General features: G+C 43.8%; 1 protein-coding gene across 1 annotated transcript; it reads right to left on the minus strand.

Moving 5' to 3' along the window:
* On the minus strand, window positions 1-23,456 carry LOC142256317 (formyl peptide receptor 2-like). Its single transcript, XM_075327943.1, has 4 exons — window positions 23,384-23,456; window positions 23,131-23,201; window positions 22,278-22,349; window positions 1-1,462 (listed from the first exon to the last, which is right to left on the minus strand). The coding sequence occupies exons 3-4, from the start codon at window positions 22,334-22,336 to the stop codon at window positions 484-486; spliced, it is 1,038 nt and encodes a 345-aa protein (XP_075184058.1). The 5' UTR covers window positions 22,337-22,349; window positions 23,131-23,201; window positions 23,384-23,456; the 3' UTR covers window positions 1-483.

Consider the following 23,456-nt stretch of genomic DNA (forward strand, 5'->3'; position numbering starts at 1 on the left):
GGTTTTCTGCTGACCCTTGTGTATGATCTTCATTTTCTAATAAACTTTTGACCTATTTGCGTTCAACACTCTCGTTCTCCGGTTCTGTCTATTTGCTGAGTGTGCATGGCAATGGTTTGCCTGAGGTGGCACTCGATTTGCTACAATGAATTTTGATAATTTGAAATTTTTTATATTGATGCTGCGTAAAAATGCATTAAAAACTAAACCCAAAGAAATATGGTGGAATGCGGATTTTTTTTTTACCATTTCACTTCACTTAAGGTTTATATTCACCCATTTTCAGCACATTATATAATAATGAAGGATGACTTTAAAAATGAGAAAGTATCCTGCAAAAATCAATCCCTCATTAGGTTGTGAGGATGGAAAATACAATGTTCTGGTTCATGAATGAGAGGAGGAAGGAAAGAAAGTGAAAAAATAAATGGCCAAATCTTCAAGGGGTTAATAGGTGTATACGGGAGATAACAGCAATATATATTACACACCAGTAGAGCGAGTATTTCCTGCATCTTCTCCTTCTCTGCACAGATCATTAGGAGGATCACTTAAGGCTCTTTCTACCCTGGCGGGGACGGATCTGAAGAAACCTTGTCGGAAACCCGGTCCCATAAACACATAAATGATTGGATTCATGCAGCTGTTAAGACAAGCCAGGCTGGTAACAATCAAGTGTAGAATAAAAGAAAAAAGGAGATGTACATCATAATACCAGTCTATAATTGGCCAGATGTAATATGGAAACCAGCAGATGAAGAAACACGATATAACAGCGGTGATGATCCTGGAGGATCTCTGAGATCTCTGGGGTCTCTTACTTTTTTTAATCTTGTAGAAAATGGTGACATAAGAGGTGATGATGATGAGAAAAGGGATCACACACAGTATAACGAATCTGATCAGCTGCATGGTCTCATTTAACATTGGGTTAAAAGGAGTTATGTAATGATGAAATAGACACCATTCATGTACAACACCTACACGGTATCTATATACGTAATACAGTACACCCGCCACAATGAGGCTCAGCCCCCAGATGATCGCTGCACAGATTCTCACCACATTACAGGTTCTATTAAATTTGGCCCAGAATGGCCACATGACGGACACCCAGCGGTCAATACTCATGGCCGTCAGGAGGAGAACACTGGTGGTCATGTTTAGATTAAACAGAACAATGTTCGCTGTGCAATTTGCAAAACTTGGGAAGTAGCTGTCGGAGAAAAGTGCAGCCCACTCAGCAATTCTCAGAGGCAGAGACGCACAGCACAGGAAGTCCGCGATGGCCAGGTGGAGGAACCATACGGCACTAACCGTCTTCGTCATCCTGAATCCGGCAATCCAGATGACTAATCCATTACCGATAACCCCGAGAGCAAAAACAATGCTGAATACTGGAATTGATATCTTCTGTGCAATGTTATGGTAATATTTATAAAAGTCATAATTGTCAGAAGACCTGAGGAGACAGGATAGAGTAGACATTAGGAAAGTTTACAATAATAATAAATAAATAATAATAATAAAGTTTTCATAAATGTCTGCCTTGCTGGGGCGGCCTTGGCCAGGTTGGAGGGGGGCTAGAAGAAGAGATGCCCCCCCCGGACCGGTCTACTAGTAACTCTTCAGGGCCAGATGCTTCAGCCGCACTGTACTGTGAATACAATCACTTGTGGTCTCATCACAATCTGTAATGTGAGTTTGTGCTGTGACTGCAGACGTGATACAAGGAACAGTGATGCAGAAGCAGCCGGCGGCCCTGACCCTGCCCTAGTGGAGCTGCACCTTTACATTACTGCTAAGCAGAGAAGAGAAAGTAAGCACAGAGTACTGGGAGCATTACAATATATTATACTTTATCAACATGAAGAAAAAAACCCTAAAAATAAATTATGAACAATTAAAGAAAATGCACATAGGCTACAAGAAACCCATTAACGGATTCCTATAGAACCGTAACCCTCAATGAATCAGGGAATAGCGATGGGCGATCTCTCCAATGGATGGGGTTGGGGAGACTCGCCCGATCGTTTTGTAAAGATCCGGATTGAGATAATATGATCTTGCGTCCGATCGACGATCTTGGACTTTACAGTTATGGGATGGGGGAAGGCTGTAAAATAAAGAATATAGTTAATAATAAACTTTGTCATTATACTTACAGGTTCTGCAACACGTCCTGCAGACTGTTTCCTGCCACTGCTGTTTCCGAGTCTGATCATCACTGTGCTGCCCGGTAACCAGCACTGAATAAAGGACCTTCCGTGATGTCATAGCCATGTGACCAATCAGATGTGAATTTTGCATTACCTCGTTGGTTATGGACTGGTCACATGGGTATGACGTCACGCAAGGTCCTGTAGTGTCAGTGAATAAGGATGGGCGAGCATGCTCGCTAGTACTCGGTGCTCGCCCGAGTATCTCAGTAATCTCAGTACTCGAGATACTTGTTGAGCACAGAGTACCGGCAAGATGCTCAAGCACATGCTCGGCTCCTCCTCCCTGCATATTGGCGCTCTTTAAAGAGTCAGCCCACATGCAGGGATTGGCTGCCACACACTGTAATGCCACTGCCGGTGAATAGCGGTGTCGGAAATCAGGTGATCGGAGATCACCATTGCTATTGTAATGTTAGGTTACTATGACAATGCTTACTAACACGCAGTCTCGGCTCACTCATTGAGTAATTACACAGCACGGGGAGCAGAAGCATTCCGTGCTTTCTGATGTAGCAGAGCTAGATCAGTGACAAAAGACAGAAGAAAGAAGACAGAAGAAAGAAGACAGAAGATCATGATCGTGGAGGAGTGAGAGGGAGTAATAAAGATGGAGTTCCTAAGTGTGTCTGTGTATTTATTTCTAATATATTATTTTTCTCTGTGTGGTGTCTTCTTTTAACCCTTTATTGGAGATTCTTAATGGCCGGGTCAAACTTGGTCTGAAATTAAAAATTTCAGGCTTAATACCAGCTGGTAAAACAAAGCTGGTAATAACCCCTTATTACCCAGCGAGCCACCCGGCACCAGAGCTGCTTGGAGAGTTGGATACAACGTCAGAAGATAGCGCTTCTATGAAAGCGCCATTTTCTGGGGCGGCTGTGGACTGTATTTCACAGCGGGGGCAGAAAGCATGGGTCACCCTGCACTGCGGATTCCAATCTCCAGCTGCCTAGTTGTACCCGGCCGGACACAAAAATTGAACAAAGCCACTTAGTTTTTTTTTAATTAGTTCATGAAATTCATGAAAGTATAATCATAATGTTTACAATAATGTGTTTTTTTATAGCCCCTGGACCCGATCTGTACCTGAACTGTAACACGAACTCCCCAGGACAGCTCGTGATCAGGATCGTGTGCATGATCCCTATATGATCGGTACGATCCCCAGTCCTTACAGATCGGGATCGCCCATCACTACCAGGGAAAGACTTACATATGAAATAAGCGATGTAGAGAATGCTAATTTACAATGGCTATTCAGCATGAAAATGACAATAAAATACAATTCAGTCACAATATGCTGTAGATGTTATAATAAAGGAGGGAATGTAAAACACCTGTATGGAAATAGGTTACCACAATAATAAAGTGTATGAATACAGTATAATTACACAGATCAGAAAATTATCATCAGTATCTACGTGCAGTCATAAAGGTGATAGGTATAAAGTGTGGTTAGACATGCATTAGGATTAGAAGTAACAAAATGTTATCAGCTTTCACCTCTTGAAGTTGAAGATATTTATGAGGCAGCAACAAAATTATTATAGAAATAGTGGAGCAATAAAAAGGAGAGATAGAAGAACAAGTGCAACAAAATGTAAAGTAATAAATGAACAAGCAAAGCATAGAAGAGTGTGGCTACAATATGGAAGAAAGACAAGAGGGTGGGTGGCACACCAAACCAACGGCAGAATAGGAGGCCGAAGAAGTGTGAGCCAGAGCTTGCAGGATTATAATGGGGAGGAGAATCACCCTACAAGTATCGCCACCTGCAGGGTCGGAAGAATGGCTGTGGTCAGAGAATGCTTTATATATGTACAAAGAACAAAAACATGAACTTTACCAGGTGCGTAATACATGCATGCATACTCAGATATTCAAAGCATTTAGCTCAGTTGTGTGAGTGTGTGACATGGAGGGTAGGTCATGAGCACTAATCTGCAGCTGCGCAATTCAGACAATGTCTGAGCAAGAACTCTTGATGCCACATTCCACAACTGCTGTTGCTGAGTCCGCACAGCCAATTATACTACTACGGCTGCATAGAGCCAAAGTTTCTGCAGTTGCATGGCTACAGCAACACAAAGCTACTGCGGCCGCACAGTCCTGGGGACATGTGTCAGTCTTGTGGCTCCGTCAATCCACTTGATAAAATTGTGGAGTGAGTCATAAAGTAACTGAGGATTACTGCACCTTGTAGGCTTGGAAGAAGTAGGCCTTCAGACTCCTTTTGACGGTTTCCAGGGTAGATGAAAGTCTGATGTTTTGGGCTAGAGTGTTCCAGATTATGTAGAAAGCATGGGAGAAGTGTATGTAATTGTGGGAAGAAGAGATTAGATGTGAGGAAAGAAGATCTTTTGTGTATTTTTGGTTTTGAGCAGTCCCAAAAGACTAGGTCACTGATATATGGAGCAGACAGGTTTTGGATAGCTTTGTATATCATGGTTAGGGTTTTGAACTGCAGTCTTTGAACATTGGGAAGCCAGTGACGGGAACGGCAAAGAAAAAGGCTGGGAAATAGCAGTGGGACAGGTGGATTACTGTTGGAGTAGAGTTTAGAATAGGTTGAAGGGGTACAAGAGTGTCATAGAGCACGAGGTTGCACTAGTCAAGGCAGGAAATGATGAGGGCACGCACTAATGTTTTTGAAGAATCTTCATTTATGAATGAATCAAATGTAATAGGCCACATTATATACTGCAAATAGAGTAAAAGTCCTGCACCGCCTGCCCTCAGGTTACCTTGTGGTTTTTTTCACACACGTGCAGAGGATGGGGTTGTAGCGCTTAGTAAGCTCCGAGTGCAGCGTGCACGTCAGAAAAGAAGATAAATCTCAGTCATCCAACAAGGAAGGAAGAAAACTGACTGCATTCAGCTGCTGTGCCGGAAGATTTATTTAGGATTTTTCTCCATAAGTGCAGGTAAAAAAGTGGGAGGTGACCTGGATGTGAGTCCCTCCAGGAGGATGACGGCCGTTTCGCCTGTCAATCAGGCTTCTACAGGTCCACATGTGGAGGCGATCGTACACTCCTTAAATAGGGGAGTGCACCCAGGTCACATCACCACACATTAAAAACAGAGGAATCACCACAAGTCAGTGATTTGCATATATGCAATCAAATGCTCAACATTAAAAAAAAACAAAAAACATGTTTACAAAGCATCACTGGACAAATTTAAAAGCAACATGTCCAACAGAAAAAGGAACAAAGGGTTGCATGGGCATAATACAATAACATATCATGATATACGAATTTTTTTTTTTGCAGACTCAATTGTCTGCTTCAAAATTATTTATAAGAACACAGTTAAATCGTTGCGGTCATTCAGTCCCAGATTACCCTGTGCTCCAAATTTTATTATTAATTTAGCCTCCTTTTGCAACAATAATTTTTGGAGATCGCCCCCTTGGGGGGGGGGCAAGGAGATCTGAACTAAACCCGCAAATCGCAGGGTATCAGGGTTACCTTCATGTGCTGTACATATATGTTCTATTAATCTCGGGAACCCTTCCCAGTGGCGATGGATTTATAATGTTCCCTAAAGCGTATGTACATACATCTGATTGTTTTCCCAATGTAGAATCTTCCACATGGGCAATATATAATGTACACAACGTACTTCGTTTTGCAAGATATGAACTGCTTGACCTGGTGTGAATAGGAACCAATCCGGAGAGAGGTGCCGGTGATGTGCAAGCTACAAAACTTGCATTGACCACAGCGGTAATTCCCTACTGGGGAGCATTTTTCTAACCCCGTGGATGAACAAGTTAACCTATTCCTCACCAGCAGGTCTCTCAGATTGTTACATCGTCTATAGGAAACTAAGGGTCCTGCATCTGTCATTTTTTTCAAATCGGAATCATTTGCAAGAATGTGCCAATTTCTATTTATGGCTTTTCTTATTGCGTTATCCAGGGGGCCGAATTTAAAACTGAACACAAATCTATTTTCAGTATTTTTTCTCTTTCTTCTCTTTTTTACTTTCACCTCATCCTGTCCTGGAGTACAGACATGCGTAACCAAGGGCTCCTCCAGCTCCTCAACTAAAGTTCTCTTATAGGCTGAATCAACTACTGTATTAGGGTACCCCCGTATTAATAGCCTTGATTTTAAATTTCTAGCTTGTTCCTCAAAGGACTCCCTGTTATTATTGATCCTTTTTAATCTCAAAAATTGGGAATAAGGTAAAGCCGTCTTCGTGTGAATGGGGTGGGCACTCTGGTAATGTAAGAGGGAGTAGGAGACTGTCGGTTTTCTATACACTTTGGTCGATATCGTCCCCTCTTTTATCTCCACCTCTATATCCAAAAAAGTAATTGTACTCCCTCCAAACAAAGAAGTGAGAGGCATGTTCATGGTGTTAACGTTGTTCAGGTGAGTGACAAAACCTGAGAAATCCTTCTCAGTTCCATCCCACACCATGAACACATCGTCCACATATCTTAAATACAACTTAATATGTTTTAGGAAGGGGTTTGTGCTGCTGAAAACGTACACACTTTCAAAAAATCCCAAAAAGATATTAGCCATGGCACAAGATATGGGGGTACCCATAGCGGTACCCCCGCACTGAACGTACCATTTTTCAAGGAACATGAAGGCGTTTTTAGACAGCACAAATTCCAGGGCCTCATTCACAAATTCACAAAATAAACGGCTTTTACCACAACGGGCCACGGTTTCCCTCACTGCCTGCATACCCCAAACCTGTGGAATACGTGTATATAAACTTTCCACGTCAATGGATGTTAAACTGAAACCATCCTGCCAATTAAAACCTCTCAACAATGACACAAAGTCGCCGCTGTCTTTAACATAAGAGGGAATTTTTTTCAATAATGGCCTCAAAAGCCAATCCAAATAGTGGGACAGGGGTTCAGTCAAAGATCCGATCCCCGCCACTATTGGACGGCCAGGTGGTGGGTTATTGTTGTTTTTATGTATTTTTGGTATGCAATACCAGTGGGGTTTTGTTGGAAAAGCTGGGATCAATTTTTCAGCCTGAGTACGTGAGATAAAGCCCAGTGTCACATATCTGTCCAACAAACGTGAGTTGTTTTTTATATTCATTTGTGGGATTTGACTGCAAGGGAGTATATGTGGAGCTGTCCTGTAGTTGTCTTAAGCATTCTTTAACATATGCTGCACGTGTCAGTAACACGATATTACCGCCTTCATCTGCTTGGCGGAATATCGTGTCCTCCCACGTGCGCATTGTTTTTATTGCAGCCAACTCTCCTTCACTCAAATTCCTGTCCAAGCTAGGATATATCAAGGCCTCTACAGTGCCTACAAGTAGTCTTCAACCCCCTGCAGATTTAGCAGGTTTGATAAGATGCAAATAAGTTAGAGCCTGCAATCTTCAAACAAGAGCAGGATTTATTAACAGATGCATAAATCTTACAAACCAACAAGTTATGTTGCTCAGTTAAATTTTAATAAATTTTCAACATAAAAGTGTGGGTCAATTATTATTCAACCCCTAGGTTTAATATTTTGTGGAATAACCCTTGTTTGCAATAACAGCTAGTAATCATCTTTTATAAGACCTGATCAGGCCGGCACAGGTCTCTGGAGTTATCTTGGCCCACTCCTCCATGCAGATCTTCTCCAAGTTATCTAGGTTCTTTGGGTGTCTCATGTGCACTTTAATCTTGAGCTCCTTCCACAAGTTTTCAATTGGGTTAAGGTCAGGAGACTGACCAGGCCACTGCAACACCTTGATTTTGTCCCTCTTGAACCAGGCCTTGGTTTTCTTGGCTGTGTGCTTTGAGTCGTTGTCTTGTTGGAAGATGAAATGACGACCCATCTTAAGATCCTTGATGGAGGAGCGGAGGTTCTTGGCCAAAATCTCCAGGTAGGCCGTGCTATCCATCTTCCCACGGATGCGGACCAGATGGCCAGGCCCCTTGGCTGAGAAACAGCCCCACAGCATGATGCTGCCACCACCATGCTTGACTGTAGGGATGGTATTCTTGGGGTCGTATGCAGTGCCATCCAGTCTCCAAACGTCACGTGTGTGGTTGGCACCAAAGATCTCGATCTTGGTCTCAGCAGACCAGAGAACCTTGAACCAGTCTGTCTCAGAGTCCTCCAAGTGATCATGAGCAAACTGTAGACGAGCATTGACATGACGCTTTGAAAGTAAAGGTACCTTACGGGCTCGTCTGGAACGGAGACCATTGCGGTGGAGTACGTTACTTATCGTATTGACTGAAACCAATGTCCCCACTGCCATGAGATCTTCCCGGAGCTCCTTCCTTGTTGTCCTTAAGTTAGCCTTGACTCTTCGGACAAGCCTAGAGCACAGGGTAATCTGGGACTGAATGACCGCAACGATTTAACTGTGTTCTTATAAATAATTTTGAAGCAGACAATTGAGTCTGCAAAAATAAAATTTCGTATATCATGATATGTTATTGTATTATGCCCATGTAACCCTTTGTTCCTTTTTCTGTTGGACATGTTGTTTTTAAATTTGTACAGTGATGCTTTGTAAACACGTTTTTTTTTTTTCTTAATGTTGAGCATTTGATTGCATATATGCAAATCACTGACTTGTGGTGATTCCTCTGTTTTTAATGTGTGGTGATGTGACCTGGGTGCACTCCCCTATTTAAGGAGTGTACGATCGCCTCCACATGTGGACCCATAGAAGCCTGATTGACAGGCGAAACGGCCGTCGTCCTCCTGGAGGGACTCGCATCCAGGTCACCTCCCGCTTTTTTACCTGCACTTATGGAGAAAAATCCTAAATAAATCTTCCCGCACAGCAGCTGAATGCAGTCAGTTTTCTTCCTTCCTTGTTGGATAATAGGCCACATTAACCTCACTAACCATTAACCAGACTAAAGCTGGGGTTAAAGTGGCCTAGGCCAGATTATATCCCTGGTATATTATGGCCTACAACAAACTGTACCACAGGGTATAAATTGACCTAGGCCAGATTATACTCCTCCAGGCCAGAATATACCCGATGGGGTTTAAAGTGGCCTAGCCTAGACTATACCCACCTGGCCAGAGTACTGGTTTGTTTTTGTAGATCAGATTTATTGCTAGTGCTACAGTATATATGGGTGCACATGTATACACCATGTACAAATGCATCTCAATAAATTAGAATATCATTAAAAAGTTCATTTATTTCAGTAATTCAATAGATAAAGTGAAATGCAAATATTATATTGAGTCATTACACACAGAGAGATCTATTTCAAATGTTTATTTCTGTTAATGTTGATGATTATGGCTTACAGCCAATAAAACAAAAAGGTCATTATCTCAGAAAATTTGAATATTATCTAAAACCAACTGAAAAAAATATATTAAACTCAGAAATGTTGGCGCCTACTGAAAAGATGAAAAGTCTGTACATTAAATGCCTCAATACTTGATCGGGGATCCTTTTGCGTGAATTACTGCATCAATGCGGCATGGCATGCAGGTGATCAGCCTGTGGCACTGCTGAGGTGTTATGGAAGCCCAGGTTGCTTTGATAGCCGCCTTCAGCTCATCTGCATTGTTGGCTCTGGTGTCTCTCATAGATTCTCTATGGGGTTTAGGTCAGGTGAGTTTGCTGGCCAATCAAACACATTGATACTGTGGTTAGTAAACAAAGTACTGTTACTTGTAGCAGTGAAAACAGGTGCCATGTCCTGCTGGAAAAGGAAATTTACATCTGCAAAAAGCTTGTTGGCAGAGGGAAGCATGAAGTCCTGTAAAATTTCCTGGTAGACGGCTGTGCTGACTTTGGTCTTGATAAAACACAGTGGAGCTACACCAGCAGATGACATGGCTCCCCAAACCCTCACTGATTGTGGAGACTTCACACTTGACCTCAGCAGCTTGGATTGTGGCCTCTCCACTCTTCCTCCAGACTCTGGGACCGCGATTTCCAAATGAAATGCAAAATTTACTTTAATTTTAAAACAACCCCCTGGACCATTGAGCAATAGTCCTGTTCTTTTTCTCCTTGGCCCAGGTAAGATGCTTCTGGCGTTGTCTATTGGTCAAGAGTGGCTTGTCACAAGGAATGTGACAGTTGTAGCCCATGTCCTGGATACGTCTGTGTGTGGTGGTTCTTGAAGCACTGACTCCAGCACCGTCCACTCCTTGTGAATCTCCCCCAATTTCTTCAATGGCCTTTTCTTAACAATCATGTCAAGGCTGCAGTTATCCTGATTGCTTGTGCACCTTCTTCTGCCACACTTTTTCCTTCCACTCAACTTTCCATTAATATGCTTGGTAGAGTTGAGCGCGGTTCGCGGTTCGCGGTTCTCCAGTTCGCGGTTCGAGTGATTTTAGGGGGTGTCCTAGATCGAACTAGAACTCGAGCTTTTTGCTAAAAGCTCGACAGTTCGAGTTATGTTCGAGAACGGTTCTAGCAGCAAAAGCAGGGCTTTTTACAGCTACAGTGTGCAGGGAGCCATAGCTGGCAGCCTGCGGTAAGCTGGTAACCAAGAAAAACATCGGGTATAGAAAGCAAAGCGCTTTTGTTGGTAAACCGATATTTATCCTGGTTACGTGTGCAGGGAGCCAACACTTCCCTGCTCAGCTCGCTCCTCCCCCTCCTGCACGCGGCATGTACACACACACACACACACTCACACACACACACTCACACTCACCTGTCCCCAGCCTGGCAGTCCACGACACTGACGTCCTCAGCGCCACATGGCCCCGCTAGGCTCCGCCCACCTGGCACTCTGCACACGTGACCCTGCTAGGCTACGCCCACCTGGCACTCTGCACACATGGCCCCACAAGGCTCTGCCCACCTCGCACTCGGCACACATTACCCCGCTAGGCTCCGCCCACCTGGCACTCTGCACACATTACCCCGCTAGCTCCTCCACCCACCTCGCACTCCGCACACATGGCCGTGCTTGGCTTATCTGCAATGATGAAGTCCCGCCCTCCCAACCGCAGCGCTGTCACTGTCCTCCATGGCCGCCGCTTGTTACATCAACTTCTCTCGCTTCCGACCCGAGACTGTCAATAGCGGTGACGTCACAGGCTCTCGCGATACTTGGCTGTGAAGGTCATTGAAGTCAATGACAGGTGCTGTCAGCAGTGCCGGAGATCAGCACAGGTAATGTACCTCGCTCCTGACAGCAGCACTTGTCATCCCCTGCAGTGACCTGGGCTGACCTATTGATGTTAGCTCCGGTCACTGCATTGCTCTCCCAGCCAATGGGGAACATCTTGCTCTTCATTGACTGGGACAGTGTGGATCGTCATGGTAACCGCTTGGATTACAGCAGACCTGGATTTGTTTTTCTTTCTAATAAATTGGTGAAAGATGGAATGCGTTGGGGAGTGTTTTTTCAAATAAAAATGTGTTTGTCGTCTATTTTTTTTATTACTAACTTTGTTTGTGATGTCGGGTATCTGATAGACGCGTGACATCACTAACCCCAGGGCTTGATGCCAGGTGAAATTACACATCTGGTATTAACCCCATATATAACCCCGTTTGCCACCGCACCAGGGCACGGGATGAGCTGGGGCGAAGCACCAGGATTGGCGCATCTAATGGATGCGCCACTTCTGGGGCGGCTGCGGCCTGCTATTTTTAGGCTGTGGAGAGTCCAATAACCATGGACCTCCCTAGTCTGAGAATATCAGACCCCAGCTGTCTGCTTTACCTTGGCTGGTGATCCAATTTTGGGGGGACCCAGACGTGTTTTTTTTTAAATTATTTATTTAATTTAAAATGACAGCATGGGGGGCCCTCAGTTTTGGATTACCAGCCAAGGTGAAGCTGCCAGCTGTGGTCTGCAGGCTACAGCCGTCTGCTTTACCCTAGCTGGATACAAAAATAGGGGGAACCCCACGTCATTTTTTTTCATTTTTTTGGCTAAATACAAGGCTAAGCACCCCTTAGTGCCACATGAAAGGCACCAAAGGGTGCAAAATTACAAAATGCAGGAGAGTGGGATATTATGTGTCTTTCTGCTATTATAATGACAGAAGAGACTGATATGAAGTGTACAAGCACAAGAAAATCACCAGAGCGCTCTACGCTGTGAAAAGCAGTAGAAAATGGCACTGGAGTGAACATGTGACCGCCTCATGTAGTTTGAAGCTATGGATCCTGGGTAAATTTATGTATTTTCCCTCCTTCAGTTTTTTTGCAGTACGCAAAAAAAACAGAAGGCACACGGATGACAAACAGATGACATACAGACCGTCTACGGAACGGAAACGGATGCCACACGTATGCACCCGTGAAAAAAACGGACTGTTATTTGCGGACCGCAAAAATGGATCGGTCGTGTTAATGTAGCCTTATTCTGATCTGCCGTTTATAAACAGCAGGCAGAAATAAGTAAATAGCGTCCCCCAGCGTCAGAAAATCTCCGGGGTTTCAGGGCTAGCTGAGACCCTGGAGATCATGATTCAGGACGGTTTTTCCGGTCCCCGCTCACGTGATCACTGGTATAGATAAAATTATTTATCTCCCATTGCATGAACAAACATGATAAATCTCCTCCCCGGTCCCCTCCGGTCTCCCGGTGTCGCCAAAGTGCCCCTTCTGACCCCCTCCCGGAAATCCAAGATGGCCACGCACACAGCAGCGCGCCCGGCCGCATTCACCCTACTCCTCTGAAAACTCCTCCCCTGGCCCTGCCAGGTCACCCCCTATAACCCCACTGGTGTTCCCCGGTGTCCCACGGTACCTGTGCAGCGTTGATCCCCCACAGCCCTCTCCTTCACAATAGACGCTGCCGCATGCACAGAGTGGCTGTCAGCTCAGCTTCCTGTGTTCAGACACAGTAAGTGGTGGTTATGCATCTGTAAACTGAATGGGCGGCACGGTGGCTCAGCGGTTAGCACTGCAGTCTTGCAGCGCTCAGGTCCTGGGTTCAATTCCCAACAAGGACACCATCTGCAAAGAGTTTGTATGTTCTCCCCGTGCTCCCCGTGTTTGTGTGGGTTTTCTCCGGGTACTCTGGTTTCCTCCCACACTGCAAAGACATACAGATAGGGAATTTAGATTGTGAGCCCCAATGGGGACAGTGTTCCCAATGTATGCAAAGCGCTATGGAATTAATAGCGCTATATAAATGAATAAATTATTATTACTGCAATGCCTCCTCATGAGGTAAGGAACATAGTTGATTAGGAGAGCTATATTACATTTCCAAATGGAGGTATTTGATTTTATAGTTGCCCTGCTGAATGACTACCAAACATGAGAGTCCGTTATACGCCACAAGAAAACACGTCTAAATAGCGAGCTCTGTTGTTTAGTATTCATTCAGCTGGATAACTGGACTTAAAGGGGTATTCCATCTCCAAGATCCTATCCCCAATATATAGTAGGTGGAATAGCAAAATTATCAGCTAATAATAATATTTGGAAATGTAGAATAGTTCTCCTAATTAGGCATGCCCTTACCTCATGAGCAGGGCATTGCAGCTTTGGTAGCAACTGTTACGACATGGACTCTGCTGCTGTGAACCCGGGGGAGAGTGAGTGCAGATTCATTGCACCCACACTCCTCACATGGAGGGTCTGCACTCCTAGAAAATGGGGGATACGTTCCCTGAGTGTCTCCCCCCATATTCTAGACGGTCCAGAGTTGTCGTGGGACCCCCTTATTTTTTTTATTACAATAAATTGGTGAAAGAGGGAATGTTTTGGAAAGTGTTTTTTCAAATAAATTTTTTTTGTCTGTTTTTTTTGTTAGTGCTGACAGTTTGTGATGTCGGGTATCTGATAGATGCCATGACATCACAAACTGCTGGGCTTGATGTCAGGTGACTTTACAGCTAGTATCAACCCCATTTATTACCCCGTTTGCCACTGCACCACGGCACGGGATGAGCTGGGGTGAAGCACCAGGATTGGCACATCTAGTGGATGCGACACGCCTGGGGTGCCTTCGGCCTGCTATTTTTAGGCTGTGAAGGCCCAATAACTATGGACCTTCCCACCCTGAGAATACCAGACCACAGCTATCCGCTTTACCTTGGCTGGTGATCCAATTTGGGGGGGACCCTACATTTTTTTTGTAATTATTAATATTTATAAAGTAATTATAAAAAAAGAGCCTGAGGTGACCTCCATATTGTATCCCCAACCACGGTAAAGCTGCCAGCTGTGGTTTTCAGGCTACAGCCGTCTGCTTTACCCTAGATGGCTATCAAAAACGGGGGGACCCAATGTCATTTTTTTTAACTATTTTTTAAATAGAAAAAATTAATGGGGTTCCCTGTATTTTGATTGCCAGCCAAAGTAACGCCAGGCAGATGGGGGTGCAACCCATAGCTGTCTGCTTTATCTGCACTGAGAATCAAAAATACCGCTAAGCGCTACGTCATTTTTTTAAAGATTTATTTTTACAGCACTGTCATGTCCAGCAATCAAAATACAGGGAAGCCCTTTTTGTTTTTAGTTATTTAAATAAATAATTAAAAAAATATATATGGGTTCCCACTGCATTTTTTGTATTGCTTGCTAAGGGTAATTCAAGCAGTTACTGGCTGCTAACCCCCACTGCTTGGTGTTACCTTCACTGGCAATGGAAAATCCAGGGAAGCATTTTTTTTATTTTTTTTGCCAAAAAACTACAAAAAAAATTACGTGCGCTTCGCCATATTTTTGTATGCTAGCCAGGTACAGCAGGCAGGTACAGCTGCCCCCAAACCCCAGCTGCCTATTTGTACCCGGCTGGGAACTACAAATATAGGGAAGCCCTTTTTTTTACTTAATTCATGAATTTTATGATATAATTAAAAAAAAAAAACGACGTAGGCTTCGCCCCATTTTTGTGTCCAGCCGGGTTTAACTAGGCAGCTGGGGATTGGATCCGCAGCACAGGTTAGCCCGAGGTTTCTGGGCCCCCCTGCTGTGAATTGCAGTCCGCAGCCGCCCCAGAAAATGGCGCTTTCATAGAAGCGCCATCATCTGGCGCTGTATCCAACTCTTCCAACAGCCCAGAAGCCGGGTGGCTTGTTGGGTAATCATGGGTTAATACTGGCTTTGTTTTACTAGCTAGTATTAAGCCAGAGATTCTTAATGTCAGGCACATTTGACCCGGCCATTAAGAATCTCCAATAAAGGGTTAAAAAAAAGACCACACAGAAAAAAAATACTTTATTAGAAATAAATACACAGACACATTAGAGAATCCATCTTTATTACCCCCTCTCAGCCCTCCACGATCCTGCTCTTCTGTCTTCTTTCCCCTTCAACACATGCAGCTCTGTCTGCTCCATCAGACAGCAGTGCATGGGAGAAAGGACTCTGTGCTCCGTACGTGATTCCGGTGCCGCTGCGTGCTGGTAGCAGGACGTCCCCGTCACCGCTACCAAGCGCGTTGCTATGGCAACGGTGATCTCCGTTATTGACCGGCTGTGTCAGCTGGTCAGGAGCCGGCTTCTGCAGATGCTGGTAACTACGGTAAACATCGGGTAACCAAGAAGCCCTTTCCTTGGTTACCTGATATTTACCTTCGTTACCAGCATCCGCCGCTTTCACGCTGCCAGTGCCAGCTCCCTGCTCCCTGCACACATAGCCAGACTACACATCGGGTAAAACTAATTAATTAATGTGTACTCTGGCTAGGAGTGCAGGGAGCCAGCGCTAAGCGGTGTGCGCTGGTAACCAAGGTAAATATCGGGTTGGTTACCCGATATTTACCTTAGTTACCAGGCGCAGCATCGCTTCCACGCGGCGCTGCTGGCTGGGGGCTGGTCACTGGTTGCTGGTGAGATCTGCCTGTGTGACAGCTCACCAGCAACCCGTGTAGCGACGCTCCAGCGATCCCTGCCAGGTCAGGTTGCTGGTGGGATTGCTGGAGCGTCGCTTAGTGTGACGGTACCTTAAGGGAACGGGGAAGCAGAGCGGGGAGTCGAGCTAGAGCATGTCGCTGGTACACGGCGATACACAAACGTGCACCGTGTAACAGAGAGATGCAATGACAGGTCCTAGCATGAGGCGTCATAGTCATGTGACCACTCTGTAGCCAATGAGATAACAGACACGTGACTGGTCACATGCTATTTTGATGACGTCACGTAGGTCCTGCATCACTGCTGGTTGGCAGGAGGACGCAGTGATTATCGGGAGGAATAGCGGCAGGAGACAGAGTGCAGGACGCATCCCGGGGACAGGTAAGTGTTATGGCAATGTTTATTAACTGTATGTGTACATTTATAATGCATTTTTATGTGTTTGTTATTGCCTCCCATTGTTTCCTATGGGGTTCGAGTGGTTCGCCGAACCGATTCGCCAAACCAAACTCGAAGCAGACCTCTGTTCGGCAAACCGAACTCGAGCCGAACCGTGGCCGGTTCGCTCATCTCTAATGCTTGGATACAGCACTCTGTGAACAGCCAGCTTCTTTGGCAATGACCTTTTGTGGCTTACCCTCCTTGTGGAGTGTGTCAGTGACTGCCTTCTGGACATCTGTTAAGTCAGCAGTCTTCCCCATGATTGAGTAGCCTACTGAACCAGACTAACGGACCATTTTAAATGCTTAGGAAGCATTTACAGGGGTTTTGTGGTAATTATTGTAATTTTATGAAATAATGACTTTTGAGTTTTCATTGGCTGTAAACCATAATCTACAATATTAAAAGAAATAAACACTTGACACAGATCACTCTGTGTGTAATGACTATATATTATATGCATTTCCTTTTTGTATTGAATCACCAAAATAAATCAACTTTTGATGATATTCTAATATATTGAGATGCACCTGTATATATTAGGTGCTACTGTATCTAAATAAAAGTGCTATGACATCCATAAATATGCTATGACATACAGCTGATTTCATGCTTATGAGTTCCATTGAGTGATATACTCAAGAATTACTTAATTTTTCTAAATTTTATTATAGGTTCAGCTTTGCCAGGAAAGTGAGAAAGCTAAATGACTAAGTGCTCAAAAGGTTACATACATTTTTTTTTATTTCTTGGCCTTTTTTCAGAGAATATGAATGATAACACAAAAACATTTTTTTCACTCATAGTTAGTGTATTCGTTCCAAATAGCAAGTGCAATGCAAGTCAATGGGAAATGCGAGTAATTTTCTGCTGGACCCAACAAAGAGGTCTGGGGCTTGAGGAAAAGGCTGAAATGGATGGGAAAGTGATAAAACTGAATGTGGAGAGTCTGGAGGATATGCCTGCATGCATTTCTGACTCATATATGATTTCTGGGAATAAGGATGTCACAGTATTATGCTACTTATTCTCTCTCTCTCTACCTCAATCTCTCCCAGTGGTTCATACTCATCGATCCCCTGCATGGTGCGGCTGTCACACTGCTCCTGCGGCCTCTCATTTTTCTTCCCTACCCACTCAATAGGCTCATACATATTCACTGCACACACTCATTATTCTCATACATATTCACTGCTTCTCCTGACCAGACCCGCCCCCACGCTGGGTAACATCTGTCTCACTGGAACCAATCACAGACACCAGTGGGAGGGTCTATTTTGTACAGTAAAAAAATAAATAAATAATGAAAAAAACAGCGTGCGGTCTCCCCCAATTTTGCTACCCAGCCAATATATAGTCCCACAGCTGCGGGCTGGTATTCTCAGCCAGCAGCTGCCTGGATTTGCTGCATCCATTAGATGTGACAGTCCCGACACTTTACCCAGCTCTTCCCGATTGCCCTGGTGCAGTGGCATTCGGGGTAATTAGGGAGTTAATGGCAGCCCAGAGAAGCTACTAAATCCTAGATTAGTCATGGCAGGCATCTATGAGACATCCCCTTCATTAATCTGTCAGTGAAAGTAAATAAACACAAACACCCCAAAAATCGGGCAGGGAAGAAGAATGAGAGGCTGCAGAAGCAGTGTGACAGCCGTGCCACGCCGGTGATCGGTGAGTATGAAGCGCTGAGAAAGAGGCAGAGACAGAAGGACAGCGAGAGAGAATTAATTTATCCTGGAACAATGTGAGTGACCCTATGATGCTGCATGGCCAGCCAATCACGGTAATGCCCCCACCAAGATGACTGCAACATTACTGTGATTGGTTAAGAAGCTCAGCATGTTTAGTGGCTGCAAATCAGGTGCCCAACCTTCTGGGCGGGACATTTTAATACAATATACAAAAACTTGCAATGTAACGAGTAACCTGAACACCGTCCTATCCGTGCAAATACAAATAGTAACGATTACACTCGCTCATCACTAGTGGTGATGCGCCTCACTTCACATAAATTCTCCAACCAATCAGTGTCTCAAATCATAAGACCTTAAAGCTACTTCCTCATAATGAGCTTTTGGTAAGTTTTTGATTTTGCAAATTTTTTAACTCCAACCAATATTTAAATTAGTTTATGAGCGTTTTTATCATGTTTTTGATGCTGTGATTTTTGTCTTTTTGGGGTGTTAGGCTGCCATGTTTTTGATTCTTCCTGGAATTTCACTTTGACAAAACTTTATTGATATTATCATGTGCAGTTTACATGTGTTTTGGTGTGTTTCAATATATGCGTTTTGTTAATTGTGAATTTAGCACATAACACACAAGAGAAATTCTCATGTTTCGGTTTGGAATCTCGCAACGCAGGTCACTTTATGCTGAATATAAAACAAACTCCAGAACTGTACCATGTTTTGCTTTTGATGCAGAGAAAATTTGCAGTGTTAAAAACTTATCAAAAACTCATTGTGTGCACACAGCCTAAGGCCTCATTCACACTTTCGTGTGACCCGGGTGTGTTATATCTGTTTTTTTCACAGATACAACACATACATTGTATTCTATACTGCTGTTCACATGCACACGGATGGCATCAGTGTACGGTTCATGTGCTCTCCAGCTTAACATTACAAGGTATAGAAGAAGCTTTGTAATTTATTTATTTATTTATTTGTTTATTTATCATCTGCAAAAAACATTTATGACATATTGATGATAAAAATGGACTCACTGATGACACCGGTAACATTTTTCATGTACGAGTTTAAATACTGATGTGTGAATGAGGCCGAACAAGAGCAACAAAGTGCCGGCACCAGAGCAGCAGCGGAATCAATATTAAGGTATAAATATACACAGTACAATTTTATTTTATGACATTCCCTTACTTTAGAAAATAATTATGTATTCTATGGACCTCAAGTCGTAATAAACTTTCACCTCATCTCATTTCTTAAAAAATGATATATCTTTGAAGTGTTTTTTATTGGTGAATAGGGCAGCATAAAGGCTACTTTACACCTTACAATTTCTCGTGCGATCGCACCCGCCCCCATCGTTTGTGCGGCACGGGCAATTTGTTGCCCGTGTCGCACAATGTTGTAACCCCCCGTCACACGCACTTACCTTCTAAACGACTTCACTGTGGGTGGCGAACATCCACTTCCTGAAGGGGGAGGGACGTTCGGCGTCACAGCGACGTCACACAGCAGATGGCCAATGGAAGCGGAGGGGCGGAGATGAGCGGGACGTAAACATCCCGCCCACCTCCTTCCTTCAGCATTGCCAGCGGCCGCAGGTAAGCTGCAGTTCATCGTTCCCGGGGTGTCACACGGAGCGATGTGTGCTGCCCCGGGTACGATGAACAACAGGACGTGCGATTTTTAGAAATTGAGCGATGTGTCAGTGATGAACGAGAAGGTGAGTATTTCTGCTCGTTCATAGCTGTCACACGCTACGATATAACCTATGATGCCAAATGTGCGTCACTTACGACGTGACCACGCCGACATCTCGTTAGATATATCGTAGCATGTAAAGCCCGCTTTAGGCTGCGTGCCCACGATCAGTGTTTACAGTGTTTTGAATGTAGCATGCTTCAGCTGCTTCCAAGACGCTGCAATGTACAGTACAAGCACAGTGGACAGGATTTCTTGTTTTTTTCCAGACTGCAGCATGTCAATTGTTTGCTGCGGATTCGAATGCGTCCCCCGTAGGGAGAACTCAAGCAAGAGACTGCAGCGTACTGAACTCTGATCATGTGTACGAGCAGCTGCGGTTTCCTGTGGAGGATACTCGTGGCCCCGAAGGTCAAGACCCACTACATTTAGGACACAGCGAGTCTTGATGGCACATAACGTTAGTGTGACCACAGCCATGTTTATGGGTTAAATTGCAATTCCTATAACTTAATATCCAGAGAACATCACAGATATAGAAGCCGCCATTGCTAACACAAGACCAGATTAGAAATGCACTACAAGATGCAACAGACCCATAATAACGATGGGGACAGCAAAATACTGATGGAACAACCACTCACAATCTATAAATTCATGGAGGAGGTGGCTGCTACTATTAGTCATGCACACAGGGGACGTTTGTGTAGGACACCAGTCACACAGGTATGTGTGGTGCACAATGTCTGGGTCACAGCCTATTGATGACGCCCATACTATTAGATCGGGCAGCTGCCCTGCGCTATATAATTGCACCACACAGGACATACAACATTTTAGCTTTCATCTTTGTGCAGGATGCTATTATTGTTTGGGTGAATTGGGGTGTATGCCTTTGTGGGGTGTACTTATATAGTGCTAGGCAACTCGCCTGATCTTATAGTATAGGTGTCATCAATAGGCCATAATCTGGACACCATGCATCACATATACCTGTGTAACTGGTGTTGTATGCAAACTTCATCTGTGTGCATGTGTAATACCAGAAGCCACCTCCTCCATGAATTGATGGCTGTGAGTAGGTGTCTCATCAGTATTTTGCTGCTCCGCCTTTATCATGGGGATCTGCATCATGTAGTGAATTGGTGATCTGGTCTTTAGTTGGTAATGGCGGCTTCTTTATCTGTGATGATTTTTTAATTTATGTCTTATGTGAGACGCCATATATCCAGAAATCAGAGTGATACAGAATGGCTCGTACTCACAGATATTTCCAAGCACTCAGAGTAAATAAGGGCAAAGATTGGTTTGATGCAAGTGAATTTATTAACAGACTGCAAAAAGCGGACCTTGACCAGAGCAACACCAACGTTTCGGCTTTTACGCCTTTTTCAAGGTAGTTGCGTTACGCAAAAATACCAGATTGTGCGGGTCACACTGACGACCGTCTCAGAAAGTTTTGACAAGGGTCTTCACATTTTGCAGAACATAGTCAGAGTGGTCGTGTGAAAGTGGAACAAGGTAGAAGGAAGCGCCTGCAGAGGATGCCAAGGGGAAGCGTAATGTGCGGTGGCAATGGCAGTTGCGGCGGTGGTGATACTAGCAGGCCCCCTCCTCCAAGAATTGATGGTTGTGAGTAGGTGTCTCATCAGTATTTTGCTGCCTCTGCCTTTATCATGGGGAGCTGCATCTTACAATGGCTCGTACTTACAGATATTTCCATCCTTAACTTTCCCCAAAATGTAAGTATTGTATGGTCATCAAGGGAACCTGTCTGAGGATTCATGCTGCATAAACCATGAGCAGAAGAGAACAGCCGGCTGTGTGATTACAGATTACAGATATCTATATTGTTCTGATACTCTCCGGCATTTGAGAGAAAGTAGAGATACAAGATCAAAGATGGAGACGAGATTAGTCCAGTGCTGCCTCCCACCGGCTGTTCCCAAAGCTGCTACTGGTGATTGACAGGTCTCCCCTTTTATTATTTTAAACAGATAACCCCCAATAAAGAGAAGATCTAACTCATGTTAGTAAGTACATATTCAGATGAGACAGACTTGATTAGATGTGGGTTTAACATATCTGGGCATGTCTGCTGCTTTCTATACATTATTTTTGCTAAACGAAAAAATAAAATTGAATAAAACCTGCTCTGTACTTGTGTCTCTTCCCAATAAATGAATGCAGTGAGAAAGTCTATGTCCGACTCCGGTCCCAACTGTGTTATCATACAGGAGCCACAATACAGAGCCGAATTCTCTGCACAACAGACGCCACTGACGCCTGATGGACGACACTGATGTGTAGAGGGGTTTTGTGGGTTATGGTAGGAATAATGGCGCTGCAGGTGGAGCAGATGTATCCCTATGAATATTGATGTAATCGGGGCGGAGGCTCGGATATAGATGTGAATAGAGTCTGCACTGATATCTCAGAGAAATGAAGAATTAGGAATATAAACTTACCAGTTGTAGTATTCCTGAGTTGTATTATATGTGGTCAGATTATCATCACCAGGATCCATCCTGAGGATTCACCTACAAGAAAAGTAAATGATAATAATAACAGTAGTAATAATAATAATAATAATAATAATAATAATAATAATAATAATAATACAGACTGTCATGTAATCATCGTCTCTGTGCATCAGAAGTTGTCTACTTTTATTAACGATCACTGCCGTATTTCTGCCATTTTTTTTCTTTTACTGTCCCCTCTGTCAGCAATCAGTAATGTGTGCAGAGATTATATGACATTACATTCCAGTGTCCGTCTTTTGCTGTTTCCAACTTTCCTTGCCCTGTTCCGAGTCTCATTGACAGACACTGAAAAGTGCCCTCTGCTCCACAGAGAAGAGGCTGAGTGATCCGGCAGGACAGAACTGCGGTCACATGATGGTGGAGTAGACTGGAGCAGCGCTGGAAACGGCAGAGGATGATGACTGGTAAGTATTGTATTACATTAATCACATTTATCTCCATCTTACACAGTATTATGGGGAAATTATAAAGGCGGCTGGAGGAAGATGAGCGGCACGCTGTATAGTTCTTGATGACAGCATCTAGAAATATTAGCATTGAGCACAATAAGGAAAATATAGAGAATAATATTATTTTTTTATTATTTTATATGGCAGTGCAAGGACAATGGCCACAAATCTACCTATATTATGAGATGCAAATATGTCTCCAAGGAGAGTAGGATCCCATCGCTGATAAAGACGTCATGTTCTGCTGTGGAATGACTTACTACAGTTATATCATTATCACTCATCACACGAGACATAACACTCAAACCCATCAGCTCAATACCTACCTGGAGACGCCCAAAAGGGAATCTGTCTGCACAATCCTCTCCACACACTGATTATAGGGTCCTGTCCCTCTCTGAAAATAATAAATAGACAAAACATGACCGTAATAATATCAATATAATATCTTGCTGTTCTGTAATAAATAGAGATCTAATAATAAAAATAAATGATAGATCGAAAGATAGATAGACAGACAGAGGGATCGATAGATAGATAGATAAATAGATAGATATATAGATAGATAGATATCATTACCTTCCTTCCTTCTCCTCCAGGTTCCCTTCTCTTTGGTCAGTGAGAGCTGCGGATCCTTTGTCTATAACCAGCA

The sequence above is a fragment of the Anomaloglossus baeobatrachus genome, chromosome 11 (genome assembly GCF_048569485.1).
Source record: "Anomaloglossus baeobatrachus isolate aAnoBae1 chromosome 11, aAnoBae1.hap1, whole genome shotgun sequence".
Classification (NCBI taxonomy): domain Eukaryota; kingdom Metazoa; phylum Chordata; class Amphibia; order Anura; family Aromobatidae; genus Anomaloglossus; species Anomaloglossus baeobatrachus.